The 15,804-nt window shown below is 38.0% G+C and overlaps 1 protein-coding gene across 9 annotated transcripts in view; it reads left to right on the top strand.

Moving 5' to 3' along the window:
- Gria4 (glutamate ionotropic receptor AMPA type subunit 4) overlaps positions 1-15,804 on the top strand; it is a 420,313-nt gene that overhangs the window by 292,798 nt on the left and 111,711 nt on the right. For all 9 annotated transcript variants that reach the window (XM_008829686.3, XM_008829688.3, XM_008829687.3 and 6 more), the window contains exon 5: positions 5,553-5,737. In XM_008829686.3, coding sequence (XP_008827908.1) covers positions 5,553-5,737 — 185 coding nt within the window. The remainder of the gene's footprint in view (positions 1-5,552; positions 5,738-15,804) is intronic.

Raw genomic sequence — 15,804 nt, forward strand, 5'->3', positions numbered from 1 at the left:
TTATATTGTTCACTTCAAGCTATGTGGGAAAGAAAACCATTGTTTATTTCACTGTGCACTTCTTGAACTGTTGCGTAAATAAATGCTACAGCCATCGCTGTAGATAAGCTTACCCAGGCTACCGTGTTGGTTTTCCCTTCTGTGTGCTGAAAACTTGGGGTCCAGATTCTGACCTTTGAACATGTTATTTCAGTACCAAACTGCTTTGGCAAGAGTCCGAACTAAACAGTTACTAAATCTCCTCTCTACTTCCAGCATGGTAACATGAAAGCTGTAGATAAGCTTAGCCAGGCTACCGTGTTGGTTTTCCCTTCTGTGTGCTGAGAACTTGGGGTCCAGATTTTGACCTTTGAACATGTTATTTCAGTACCAAACTGCTTTGGCAAGAGTCTGAACTAAACAGTTACTAAATCTCCTCTCTACTTCCAGCATGGTAACATGAAATGCAGGAGGATTTCAGAATCATCCTCATCTCTATGACTCAGGTTGATCTACTGCACGAAGTAGGCTTTCAGCGTGCACACAACGCTTTTCCTTAAACTCACTAGTTAATGCCAGACCAGAGAAATTGATGATGTAGCATCAGATTCCTGCATAGCAAATTATAGAACTAATGAGGATGGCTTTGAATAAGTCTAAACCGCTGCCGTTTCCATTGATCCTTTCCTGCAGGCTCAACAATACTCTCTGGAAAGATTCAGTTTCCTGTAATATACACATTCTCCAATCTACTTTGAACACGTGGCATGTGTTTCATCTCATGACTTTGTTACTCTGATAAGATTCCTTGATAATTTCTATGTTCTCACCTCATCCTCCTGTCTCCTCAATGTCTCACTCCTTTGAAACATAAGTTCTGGATCCAGCATTATGCTGCCTGACTGTGAGGAGCATGCCAGTGGTCTTCTCATTGAAAAACACAGTAGGTATTTTCCAGTCTTCATCCAAGTAAAAGTTTTTATAACATCTGGACAATACCTGCCTTTCTGAAGTGATCTCCTACCCAGCATATATTTCTCCTGCTTATCTTTCTGCTGCTCTGTGTACAGATGGTTTCATGAAATGAAATAACTCTTACAACAAAAATCAATTAAGCCCAGCTTGTGTGATGAGAAGCAACGACTCTGAGATGTTTCCCAAAAATAGGTTGTTTCCCATAGATGATATATAAGACATGTCAATGGCTTAGGAGGCCCTAGTGTAGGGCTGTTAACCTGGCTGTCATTCTACTTAACATAACTGACATCATTACATGATAAGATAACAGGATTTAAAGTATAAAATATGTTGTTACTTGTTAGTACTCTGGAATAACTATGAAAAGGCTGGTTACTTTCTATAATCAATAATGAGACTGTGTTTTTGATGTGCTATTATAATAAAGAATATTTTTGATTTCTTTGATATTATTTATGTAAAGCTATGTGTTTTGCATAATGGTTAGTTACTTAACTGTAAGTTTTGCTAGATGGTACATTCGTTATGAAAAGATAACTCATATCTTTGTTAATATTGATATACTTTATAGAAATCTGCATGTAGTAAGTTTTCAACAAAGTATATACAATAAGAATGTTAGACAGCTTTGCAAGTAGAAGTGGTATGTGAAATATTATTTAGAGTAGTGTATTTCTTGTTATCTCTGTGCCATGTACCCAAACAGCAGCATTCACTTTTTGACTAAAGCTACAGTATTTTTCAATAGCTAGAAATCACAAGCATATGTAGAAAGACTATAGCCTGACTTGTGATTTCTAGTTTACATAACCAGTAAGTTCCATGGTCCTAGACTCAAAATTCAGTATTTTCTCCTAGTTATAATATATTCCAAGATATCTTGGCAAATAAAAAAGACACACACATCTAAGGGCGAACAAATAATGAGAAAGCATATTTAAAAAAAACACCTTTATAAAAGAATCTCAATTTTTTACTAAATTCTGAAACTAAGCTGTGTCCTTCTGGCTGCATTGAAAAGATGCCATTCATTCCTGACTATGATTAATGGACCATTTCAGGTGGCCAACATTCTTTATCATTCAGCAAAAATTCTGTTCTGAGGTTTTTTGTTTTTTGTTTTTTTTTTTCTCATTTGACTTCCAGTATCATTTGTAAGCCTGAATAATCCAGTGAAACTCTGTACCTAAAGTTTAATTTTGCTTTTATCAATGTGAATCTTTCAGTAGTGTGATGTAAGTAGAGAAACATACATTTTTATCAGAAGGTATGCTTTCCTACATCCTGTAAAAGCCATATCAGCAGGAGAATAGCAACATGAACACCTCGTCCTGACATGAGGCCTGACAGCCACAGAGTGCCAAAAACTAGCATCAGCATCCAGAAAGCTGAGCCAAGCTGGGAGTTGATCCCAGGGAACAGAAAGATTCCAATGTGTGTGGCCCATGTTTATCATTTTACAGCACTCAATCAAGGAAACAAAAGCCTTAGAATTATTTACGTAGGGTGATAAATAAAAGAAGAAAAAAGAAGAAATGTCCAGTGTCATTTCTTATGCATTCCTTTCAAGTCAAGGAACACATTTGTAGATGCCAAGAAAAGGATAAAGGACCATTGCTTCAGTTACCAACAGAAAGTAAGTCCAAGGGACAGAATAAATTAGTTATGAAGGCTTATATTAAGAAAGTTCTTGGGTTCTAGAGAGATGGCTCAGTAAGCAAGGTACTTGTGCAAACATGAGGACCTGAGTTCAGCTCCTCAGCACCCATGTAAAAGCCAAGCATGGTAGTGCACATCCATAACCCTAACACTAGGGAGTGGGGTCCAGGGGCTCCGTGCCCGCTCAGTCTAGCAAAACGGCAAGCTCTGTGTTTACTGAGAGATACTGTCTCAAAACATAAGGTGGAGAATAATAAAGATACATGATACTAACCACAAGTGAGTCTATCCACACATATACACACAAACATGCACACACATGCAAATACTACAGAAAGAAAGAGAGTGAAAGAGAGGAGGGAAAGGAATGGGGGAAGAAAGGAGGGAGGGAGCGAGAGAGAGAAAGGGAGGTTCTACTGTTAAGAGCAATTACTGCTCTTGCAGAGGACAGAAGTTTGGTTCCCAGCACCCATACTGGGTAGTTCACAGCCACCAGAACTCCAACTTCAGAGGATCCAGTGTCTTCTTCTGGCTCTGAAGATACTTACATGCATGTACACAAGCACCCACTCAAATACACACACACATATACATATAAATAAATAATAAAAATTAATAAGGAAAAAGAAAAGAAGGGAGGAAGGAAGGGAGGGAAAGAGGGAGGAAGGAAGGAAGGGAGGGAGGGAGGGAAAGAGGGAGGGAAGGAGAGAGGGAGGAAAGAAAGGAGGAAGGGACAGAGGGAGGGAGGGAAGGAGAGAGGGAGGAAGGAAGGAAGGAAGGGAGGGAGGGAAAGAGGGAGGGAGGAGGGAGGGAGGGAGGGAAAGAGGGAGGGAGGAAGGAAGGCAGAATAAAATTGGGAGAGAAGGCAAGCATGCAAAAGATTACATTACACATGTGTTGAGAAGGAAGTAAGAGTCCTAGGTTTCCAAGCTGGTGGGAGAGGGGCAGTGTCAGGTTAAGATACGAGAAGATAATTGCAGGTGTGCACTACAAAAGGAAAAACTAAGTGGAGCAATCCATACCCCGAATAATTATATTGTAATTAACATGCTCTCTTTCTTCCTCTTTGGGGATTTTTTTTTCATTTAGAAGAAATGAATCCTGACTGCCACAGGATTTCATTTGGCAGGAAATCAGGTAATTTATATTTCAAATATGATCTCATCATCAGTTCCATCTGTTGATATTACTTGAGAATCATGATGTTTGGAACTGTGACACAGAGAAAACATAACCTCAAAATCAAAGTTCCTAAATCTGAGACTCACGTACCATTCAAAACACCAAATAAATATGCTCTTATCTTGTAAGCACTGTGTGTTCGTTTTAAATCTTCACTTTTAATCCTGCTCTCTATCCTAACTCTAAAACCTAGAGTAGAAACTGGGGGTAGCTTCTTCAGGAATGAGCTCAAATCATGATGGACATTCTTAAAAAAAAAACTAGAATATTTTATTTATGCTATAATTGCAACATGAAAGATTGACAGGTTAACAGACTCTGGTCCTAACCAATTCTTGGTTCAAGAATTTTTATAGATTCAAAGAATCCTTTTCTACTTATTCATTCCCATTATCACTTAAAACTGAGGGCTAGAAAAAGCAGATGTCAAGACAGTATTATGCTGATTCACTCTCTGTGCTGGGGTCACAGATTCACAGTCCTTCCTAAACCCAAGGGGTTGGACCAGATGACCACCCTTCCATATGTATGGAGATCTGAGTCGGGAATAGTTTAAAGACCTTCATCTAACAACAAACACCCCCACTTCCAACAATCTTGCATGATCTTTCTCAACCTTCAAGACCCAATTCAAGTGGCTTTGTCTCTATTTTATCCTTCCTTGTTTTGTCAAGAAAATATTTAACCAAGCCTTCTCTTGGGGTCAACACATTATCCTGAGTACTGTAGTCATTGCTTTTTACATTTATATATTTGGGGTTTCTTTTGTTTTGTTTTGTGTGTGTGTGTGTGTGTGTGTGTGTGTGTCCATCATCTGTGTGAAGATCAGAGAACAGTCTTTGGGAGTCTTTTCTGTCCCATCATGACTGGGAATTGAACTCAGATAATCAAGCTTTAGTAACAAGTGCCTTTTTCTGCTGAGCCATCTTGCTGGCCCCAAAGTACTTTTTTATTTGTTTGTTTGTTTGTTTTTGCTTTTGTTACAACAGAGTCTTTCATATGCCAGGCTGGCCTCAAGCTCTTTATGTAGCTGAAGCTGACCTTGAACTCATGATCCTTTTGCCTCTGCCTCCCAAGTGCTGGGATTACAGTATGTGAAATCATGCCCATCTCTCGTTGCACTTTTAAAAGTTCACTTGCATTTATTTGAATGTCCATTTCCTCTACAAGACTATAAAGTTAACGCCTGGGTCCCTCATCTGTTGATCAGTCAGCTCATCCCCAAGCAACACCTTCCTTCTGCCTTAATAGATTATGCCTTTCCAATCTAGTTCTGTCCCCCTCAGCAAATGAGACTGACTGTAGCAGAGCCCCAATAAGTACCAGAGTGGTGTTTTCTTTTACATCTTCTCTTCCATAGCCAAACCAAAACTGTTGTTACCACCCTGCTTACGGAGAAAATTGAAACAGTTGTTCAAAATGAATTCTGTCCAGAGAATATAATAACAAAAGGGCTCATGAAATTGATATTGACCACAGGTGGTAGTGGATTGGAGTTTTGTTTTATCTCATCAAAAGTATGTCTAGAGTAATTGGAATATTCTCCAACTGAGCGATTTTGAGAGCTTACACTAGGCATGGTGTGGATGCTTCATTCGGTCAATAGCTTCACTGATTTTGTTGCCTGAGTAAAGCAAACAAGCAAGAAAAAAAAGATTCTGAAATAATCACTCAAATATTAAAACCTTGGGTCTGCATTAGTTAAAGGAGAAAAGAATGCTTTGATTGACTCTTTTTTTTTCTCTGCCTAATAGGATACTCGATACTTCAAGCTATTATGGAAAAAGCAGGACAGAACGGATGGCATGTCAGTGCAATATGTGTGGAAAATTTTAACGATGTCAGCTACAGGCAGCTGCTAGAAGAGCTTGACAGAAGACAAGAGAAGAAATTTGTAATAGACTGCGAGATAGAGAGGCTTCAAAACATATTAGAGCAAGTAAGTCCAAGATTTTACCTTAGTATTCAGCCGTACCTTGGATTAAAAGGTTGACCTTTTCCAGATCTGTCTCTATTCATACCTTCTTCCAATCTTTCAGTTCAGAGTGTGAGAATTGGGGATTTTTCCATAATTTGTTTCCAGGACCAAATCACAGCCCTTCGTTCCCAAAAGCCATTTGGTTCCTGGGTACCGTTGAAGTTAGGATCACCACTTTCCATTCATATGAATTTGTAACAGTAGAAGGGTCCTCGCTGAGTCACCTAGAGCTCTTGGCCTTTATTAATATTAATTTTGAAGATTGGTGCCATCATAACACTAGAGAATTTTAAGAGGTATACCTTTTATACACTTTAGAAAATTATTTCCATGAGAATTAACAACATAAATTAGTAAAGCAATGAAACAAAAGACAATTAAATAGAACATTTTGCAGTATAGTTTTCTGCTAGATGTTTTAAGTAAATGCATTACCTATCACCCATAAATATGATTTTCAACTTTCCTCCTGAAAGAAGACTCTTTTAATAAAGATTCCAATAAATTGTAGGTTGGATTTGAAGAGAACAGGAAATGATAAAACAGCTTTGTCATTGTGTTAAGTGACAGGAAAATACTGTACAATAATAGAAAATATTTGCCATCCCCTGACCCTGAACATCTTGATAAACTCTGTCTTTAACCAAAATTGCAGTGACTGTGTGCCATCTAGTGGTTCTGCAAATGCTTGCTTCTGTTTATCCGTGATGTGTTTGGTTGGTGAAACAAGAGTAGCCAGTCGTGTGATTGGGGATTGATTAATTTGTTATGTACATTTAACCACAGAATAATATGATTGGATTTGGAATAGTAAACTTATCAGTTTGGAAGTTTATGGATAGGACTCATTTTAGTACTCAGTTATAAAACGTAAACCCAGAAATTATTTCAGAAATTCCTCCTTAGTACTTAAAAGCACTGGGTCTTTGGTTTCCTTAAATATACATTGTCATTTATAAAAGGTAATCATAAAATATATTTTTCCATTTCAAGACATGAAGCAAGACTGTTCTATAAGAGGAATTGACAAAATATCTACCTCTTGTCATCCCTTTATATAAGATGATGATATTATAGTAATAATAATAATAGTAATAGTAATGGTAATAAAAAACTGAAGAAACGTATCTGTTATTTTGATAATATTTTAATACTAAGCCTATGCATCAATCAAGCTTATATCAGAGAAAGTCCAAATAACCATAAAGGTTGAGCTATTCAAGATAAATGAGCATTGTTATGGGCATTTGTGGAATTCAAAAGACAATTTCTCTCCGACTTTTATAAGCAGAGTAGCCACTCCAACTCTGATTCTATTCTCTCCCATTCCACTCCTGCTACACCCATACTGAGGGTTTGAGTTGTTTGACCTGAACAACTGAAGCTTTGTAAATAACTCACGATGAATCCCACAGAGCAGCCAATTCTAACAACTGGAAGGATTGCCAAGTTCCTGTCAGAGGGTGAGTAAGGCTCAGAAAGACCCTCCACTTAGCACCTGTGCTTAAATGACAAAGTCAGGAGGAGGCAATTCAGTGCTCAAAGCACACTGACCCATTTTTAGAGGCTTAGCTGGTTTCTAAGAAGAAAATCGGTATACTTGGGTGCTTTGGATAAACTCTAAGTAAGCCTTAAATGAGCTCTTCAAAGGGAACTGGACATCTTATTTTTTATTTTGTTATTTTGAAGAAATTAGAAACTTGAGTGTGTACCTTTTAAAAGGTTTCTTTTCTCTCAAGTCTACCTGGGAACAGGGAGGAATTTGGCAGATCTTTGTCTCAGCAGATATCACATGAAGTGTAACAAAGTCTACTGCACTGTAAGGACGTAATGTCCTCTTAACTAGATAGTTAAGGGTCCTTCCTCTCCCAAGAAAAGCTGTTTGTTATTACAAACATGATCATTTTCCATTATTTTAGTTCCTCACAGCTCTAAGCAGAATCACTTGTTAGGTTTCTTGGGTTAAAGATCTGTTCTGCTATGCTGTGATTGAGCCCAGGGCATTCCTTGGGTATATTTGGCTCTTGACTACTGAACTACATCTCCAGCTCTTGATTTCTTAACTCTTGACTCTATTCAAACAAGAGAGCTAACCCAAGAACTGCCAACAATTTGTGCATACTCCTGTGTTGCAACAAAAAACCATGTGATTAATTAAACTGACAATAGAAAAAAATTTCAGAGAATCAGTTAAGGCATTTTTCAAACCGTAGTCACTAGAGACAAGAGAGAGGGATAAGGACAGACTGGACAATGGGTCAAAAAAATCATACCCAGACAAAAGAAGTGACTGCTGGCCTTCTATTAGCATAAGGTCACTGTCAATGACAACATTGTATCATATATTTTGAAAGAGCTATGAGAGGATTTTGAGAGAACTGATAAAAGCTTGTGACTATGGACACCAGAAACCCCCTGACTTGATCAACACATGATGTAAGTGTGCCTTGACTGTTTGTTTCTTAATGATGTGTGCTTATGCCATCAACGGAAGTTGTTTGGATAATTTTAAAAGTAAAAAACTAAAATGCTAAGTAAGTTTGATCAGAAAAATACTTTTGAAAAAGTAGACCCCTCTCAGAAGATGCTGAGATTCACACAGTGAGATTAAAGTGTTGTATTCTGAAATTTCTAGAAGGACCAGCACCCTGCACATCTTGATCAGAAAAACACTTTTGAAAAAGTAAACCCCTCTCAGAAGATGCTGAGATTCACACAGTGAGATTAAAGGGTTGTATTCTGAAATTTCTAGAAGGACCAGCACCCTGCACATTATGGGGGCATGCTGTCAATAATTACTTCCTTGACATTTTAATTTGTATTAATTTGCAAAAGACTAATGAAAATAGCCCACACACTATCTGTTCACAATATATTAATGGGAAGTTGTGTGGTGAGAGGAGATCTCATCTTCTGTACATTTTCACAATTATCTTATGCTGTGAACTAATTAGTTCTTATAAATGTATTGCTATTTTAAATAGCTTTTGGCCACAGACTCAATGAAACCTTTCAAAACACAAGCATCAGAATGGTAAATGACATCTAGACCTGAGGCTGCCTCTGTCCTTGAATCCCTGAGTGATGCAGTAAAGCATAACTTAGTATAACTCCTTTAGTCAAGCTCAGCAGCCAAGCTTCAGCCTGTCCCAGGCAGCTAGCACCTCCAACTGGAGGACAGTACCAAGCTGTAACCAGGACACTGCTGTTTACATTGCTTCTCTTTTCTGTCCATAAATGGTGTCTCACTATGTTGAACTTCCAGAGATTTTTGAACCTGTTCTAATGCCTCACAACTGCCTGATTCCAGAATCATTTTAAAAATTGGTAACTAGGGGCTAGAGAGATCTCTCAGTGGTTAAGAGCACTAACTGTTCTTGCAGAGGACCCAAGTGCAACTCCCATTGTGTCTAACACTCATCCACAACTCCATTTCCAGGGGAACCTATACCCTCTTCTTACCTTCGTGGGCATTGCACGACACAGATGCACTTGCATACATGCAGGCAATACACTCATACACATCAAAATCAAAATAATAAATAAAATGTTTTAAAAATATGTATACAGGGTCTAAACTGCCAAGTAAAATAGGGCCATTTTCTCTTTTGATTGGTAATTCTGGTCTAGTTAATTAAGTTGCATTTGTATTTGTTTATTATGTGTGTGTGCATGCATGTATACACATGCCATAGTGCACATGTGGAGATGGGAGGAAGACTTGTAAGAGTCTGTTCTCTCTTTCTACCACCTGGGCCCCAGGCATTGAAGTCAGGTTGTCGTACTTGGTAGCAAGCATTTTTACTAGTTGAGCCATCTTACCCACCTAGTTTTTTGTTTGTTTTGTTGTTGTGTGGGAAGGTGCACTCACTCCTGTGTGCATGTGTATGGCCACAGGTCAATGTCAAGTGACTTCCTGGACCACGGTCCACATTATTATTTGAGACAGGGTCTCTCTCTTTCACTGAACCTGGAGGTAGCCATTTTGGCTAACCTGACTGACTGGTCAGCAAATTCCAGAGATTTTCCTCCTGTCTTTGCCCCCTACAACCTCTCCCAGCACCCAGCATTCAGGTCACAGATGCGTACCCCTGCACCTGACTTTTACAGGCATATTGGAGATCTGAACTCATGCCCTCATGCTTGTACAACAAGTACTTTATCCACTGTCTTATGTCTGCTGCCACCTAGTCAACTAAGTTTTCAACCATTTGCTAAAATCCAACTAAAATGTATTTTTAAAAGAATTATTTGGAAGCATCGTTTCTAGAAGATTAACAAAAATCTTACACTGCCTCTTAGATTTTGCTATGAATACTAATTCTTATGAATAGGTGATGATCTCAAAGGCATCAGAAAACTGAAATTATATTGACCCCAGTTCATACCATGGGCATGTTTAAGGAACCAACTATTTATCAGAAGACAGTAGATACTGACCTTAGACTATGAAATAGCAAATACATATTTAACAAAGGATGGAGAAAGTGACTCTACAACTGGTCTCCAGGTATCTTAGACAGTCTCCTTCTCATTTCCCTCAGATATAATCAATTCCCCTTTCTGCAGAACTGGTTTTACACGGTGAGAAAGTTGGTGCCCTGCTAAACATGAGGTGAATCTCAGATAATCAGCACACTGGTGACCTTGTTATTCTATTTGCCAATTAATATATTAAAAACAGATTAAAATTATGATTGATGTCCTTAAAGGTTATTGTATCACCAAAAGAAGACATTCATCCTATCTCAGGGCAAGATCAACTAGACAGAGAGAAAAATCCCACCCCGACCCCAAAAACCCATAAACATGGCCATTATCACATAAGAGATGGAATGTGGAGTTGGTCCCAATTAATTTATCCTAAGCCCCAAATTACCAGCCATGTCTAGCATAACCCAAGTGAGCTCTCAGATCCTACACAAAATCTTGGATAAATAGTCAAACACATTACAGCACTGATTTCACTATAAAGCCTGAATATCTTGAGGCTTTAATTATAAATTTTTATAATTCTTAAACATCACAAATTGTACCATATATAAAATGCTGCCTTTTCTACCTCAACTCTCAAAAAGGCTCTGACATTGAATAACGCATTAAAGAAGAAAGCCAGCGTCTTAGAAAGCCTGCTTCTGTATTCCATAACAAATCATTTTAGTGATTGGCTAAAGGTCAAATTTTTTTGACATCAAAGCCAGAAAGAGAAAAATCAGAAAAGACTAAAAGAAGCACGAAGAGATGAAGAAAACTAGCCACTATTATGAGGACCTCCGATAAGTAGAGGTATTGGTTTTGGTAATTTGAGCCCATTCTATTATGAACAAGCAACACACGTTCGGACAATGAGAATGAGCCAACACCATTGGTAAGGCAGCTCTGCGCTGGATACCTCTTGCACTCGTTCAAGTTCTATATGCTAGACACATGAAGATGAGCAAAACGCGGTCTCTATACAGAAGGCTTATACTCATGTTGAGCTCATGTTGGGAGCTCAAAAACAGAGATAAGTAACTACAGGACAGTCTAATGCATCTGGAAAAGAAGAGGATGGATCAAGAACTCAGAACATGACTAAGAACAATCAAAATCAGGAGAGTTTTACGGAAGGAAAAAAGCCTTCTAAATTGTAAAGTGCATTCACTTTTCCTTCCTGTGGGAAATCGACAGAAAGGAATTAGGTTTTCTTATGTACAGGAAATGGAAAGATAGTCCAAGACAAATGAGAAACTGCAAAGATGAGATCTGAGAAGGCTCAGAAGATGGAGTTGAGTTCTCTAAGACAAAATTTGGATCAAGAACAAAAGCAGACACTGAAAAGGACCATTAGTTGAGGCTGAAGCTGTAAAGATTGGAGAGGGCAAAAGGCAGAGTTCTTTTTGCATCAGCTGCCTTTCCTATTGAAATCGTACATCCATGGACACAGAGTACATCATTAACCATCACATCACCAGTCACTCAGTAGAACATCAGAAATAACTGTTTAAGGACGATCTCTATGTGACTCAATTGATGACATCTCCAGTATGCATTTAAGAAAAAAGCAACTGACAGTACCTGAGGCACCTGGGGTAAGCTTTCAGTTACCGGGGAGGCTTCCTTGTCCAGAATTTCACCTAGCAAATGTGATGAAAAACCTAGGCATTTTAGAGTTTGTTATATAGACTAGAAAATGGCAAAAGTTGCATTTGCATATAAAAAAGTAAGGCATGATATGCAGCGAAAACAAATTAGACTTCCAAAGAAATGACCACAGTGAGGGAATCCTGTCAGCATTTCCCACACTGCAGGACGGGCCGGGCCTGATGCTTTCCCTTCATACAGAACTTCTTCTACATCTCGAACTTTCTTCAGCCAAAATGTGCACAAAATAGAAGGAACTAGAAGACATGAAGACATGGTCAGAAGGGAAACTTTCCTTCTTCAGTTACTGTTTAACAGAATTGACTTGAATGTGCAAGTACTATGATAATAAGTTTGTTCATTTCATCAGAAAAAAAAAAACTCTAAAAATCTCAATCAGAGCAGTACAAACAGTATTGGTGAGTTTAGAAAAAGAGTTATGTCTCCTAGCAACTTTTACCATAGTTGCAGTCATACTTTATTTTCTTAAAAAGTTAAAAAAAGATAAAATAGATAGAAAGCAATCAAAGAATATAGGGTTTTTCTTAAGGAAGATGAGTATAATTATCATAATGCACCTGATTTTTGTCTTGGAAAACTTGTAGATCATAGGTTAGATTCGACTAAATTTGTTTTACCTGTAAGAACACTTATTAGAGCAATGTCCAGTAGTGTTTTTGAAATCCCAAACATACAGCTCTTTTGAAAAGATAAAGCAAATCTGCTTGATGATTTTAACGAATAAAATGAGTTACAATTTTTAGCTTTAAATCAGAAACAGCTGTATCAAAACATTAACTATGATTTAAAGGAGGGTAATATCATATATTAAGTAAAAAAGTGAACAATACATAATTTATCTCAACATAATTTTGCACCTACTCTTCAAATGTCAACAATACAGTGTAACAAAAATGAAACTGCATCAGTTGCGTTTCTCATTACTGTGACAAAATGCCTGTGGCAAAAGCAGCTGGAAGGAAGGTTTTGCCTTGGTCTGTAGTTTGAAGTGATACAGTCCCCCATGGTAGGATCATGGGGCAGCTGCTCACACTGTTCATGGTCAGGACACAGAGGGAAATGAACACCAGTGCCCAACTGGCTTCCTACTTTTTCTCTTTCTATTCGATAGAGGAACCCAGCTTGCAGGATGATGCTGCCTACATTCGTGGCCAAACTTCCCTCCTCTGTTAAACCATTTTGGAAATACTCTCACAGACATACTTTACGGTGTGTCTCCCAGGTGATTCCAAATTCAGTCACACTGACCATCAAGATTAACCATCACAGAAGTAAAACACTCAACTATAACTCTGAGGACACTTTCCTGACTCTTGTAAATATCATAAATGTACTATACTTTTTATAACTTCAAGATTATTTAAATTGTTCTTTAATAAATTTCAATATCTGTCATCAAATGAAGTGATGCATCTTTTTAATCACTTTAAGTTCAAAAGGTAGTGAAATAAGATCTTTCTTGGGTAAGTCTGTGGTGCCCACTGCACCTTGACTCCCCTAGTCTCATTCATCCTCCCAGCTCCCCCACCCCATCTCTCCACCTAGCGTGGGTACTGGCACATTGCTTGTCTTGGCACCCCAGATCTCTGGACTGATCTGTTGGCCCAGACAGCCACTGCTTCCTGATCCTTTGCATCCAGACCAACCCAATTCCTCCCTCAAATCCCTGGAAGCCCTCAGGGCCTCCTCCCACCCTCACCTCCCTTTGCATCCCTGGGCAGCCCAGCCTCCCAGCTTCCTGGGCCAGCCCAATGCTCAAATTCCTAAGCCATCATCTTTCCTGGAGGGATCCAGACCTTAGGAAAAAGTCTGAAAGCATCTGATGCTCATCCAACTTGGGCCCCTGTGGGAACTCCTGAGCAGCAAAATGAAAGCAATTTGACTCCTCCAGTATAAACTCTGAAGAGTGAAACTGAAGTCTGGACCAACCAGCTTTTCATACCCAATAAATAAACCAGAAAAGCACACAAAGTTTACAAAATAAGCAGACCTAAACTCAACAAAGGAAGGCTTGAGTCTCACACAATAATCAGAAACTACAAAAGAAATCCACATGTCAAAGTTACAATGAAAAAATAATATGAAAAACCCAAATAATATATCCCCACCAAGTACCAAAAGTCCTGTAGAGGAGTACAATGAGAACCCCCTAGAGACAACACAGAACATGGAATTCAAGAGAACAATTATAAACATGATAAAAGAATTCAGTGAATTTAAAGAACACACAAAGAAATCAAAGAACTGAAAGAAGATAGGGATAAACTTCTGAATGAATTCAGGAAAGAGTTAGAAATATTGAAGAACAGCCAGGCTGAAATGAAGTGAAACACTCAATAAGCCAATTAGAAATGATAGAAATCTTCACCATTAGGATGAATGAAATGGAAAACAGAATATCAAAACTGGAAGATAAAGTGGACAAATTAGACCACTCAAGCAAAGATTATGAAAATTTTAAGAAAACATAAGAATGGAATATGCAGGAATTGTGTGACACCATAAAAAGACCAAACTTATGAATCGTAGGCACACAGGAAGAAAAGGAATCTCAGGATAATGGTATGGACCAAATCTTCAACATGATTATAGAAGAAAGTCTCCCAAAATTAAAGAAAGACATTCCCATACAAATACAAGAAGCATATAGAACACCAAATAGACAGGACCAGAAAAGAAACAATCCACAGCATATCATAGTAAAAACACTAAATGTACAGAACAAAGACAGAATACTGAAAGCTGCAAAAGAAAAACAACAAGTCACATATAAAGGAAAACCCATCAGAATTATAGCTGACTTTCAGCACAAACTATGAAAGCCAGAAGAGCCTGGACCAAACTATTCCCACTTCTAAATGACCACAGATGCCAAGCCAGATTACCCAGCCAAAATGTCTATTACAGTTGAAGAAGAAAGAAAAATCTTCCATGGCATAAGTAGGCTGAAAGAATTCATGTCCACAAAACCAGTCCTTCAGAGAGTTCTTAAAGCAATACCAAGAGCTAAAGAAAGCAATGAGTATATACAAAGGGTTACAGAAAGAAATTTAATGAAGGTATAACTGTGGAAATTCACAGCTACACTAAGAATATGAACAAAAATAAAAATGACAGGAATCAGTATACATCTTCCATTAATAACCTTAAATATCAATGGACTGAATTCCCCACTCAAAAGACACAGACTAACTGAATGGATTAAGAAACAAAACCCATTTTTTTTGTTGCCTATAAGAAACTCATCTCACTTTCAAAGACAGGCACTACCTTAAGTTGAAAGGATGGGAAAAAATATAACAAGCAAATGGTACTAAGAAAAAAATCAGGCATTGCAATTCTATTATCTGACAAAATAAACTTTAAAACTAATCAGAAGGGTTAAAGAAGGCCACTTCATTATGATCAAAGAAACAATTCACCAAGAAGATATTACAGTCATAAACATATATTCACCAAACTGGTGTGCCCAACTTCATAAAACAGTACTACAGGAGTTTAAGATCAATATTAATCCCAGCTCATTAATACTAGGGCACTTCAATACCCCATTGTCTCCATTAGATAGGTCAACAGGACAGAGAATTAACAAAGAGACATCTGAATTAAGCAATACCATACATCAAATGGGCCTAACAGACATCTACAGAATATTCCACACAAGCACCAAAGAATATACTTTCTAGTCAGAACCCCATGGAACTTCCTCCAAAATCGACCATATACTGGGACACAAATAAGCCTCAACAAATACAAAAAGATTGAAATAATTTCATGCATTCTATCAGACCACAATGCAATACAGCTTACAATCAACACTGGAAGAAGCCCTAGTCACCACATGAACACATGGAGATTAAACAACACACTCCTGAATGATGAAT

This window comes from Nannospalax galili, unplaced genomic scaffold, assembly GCF_000622305.1.
Source record: "Nannospalax galili isolate Female #2095 unplaced genomic scaffold, S.galili_v1.0 scaffold854, whole genome shotgun sequence".
Classification (NCBI taxonomy): Eukaryota; Metazoa; Chordata; class Mammalia; order Rodentia; family Spalacidae; genus Nannospalax; species Nannospalax galili.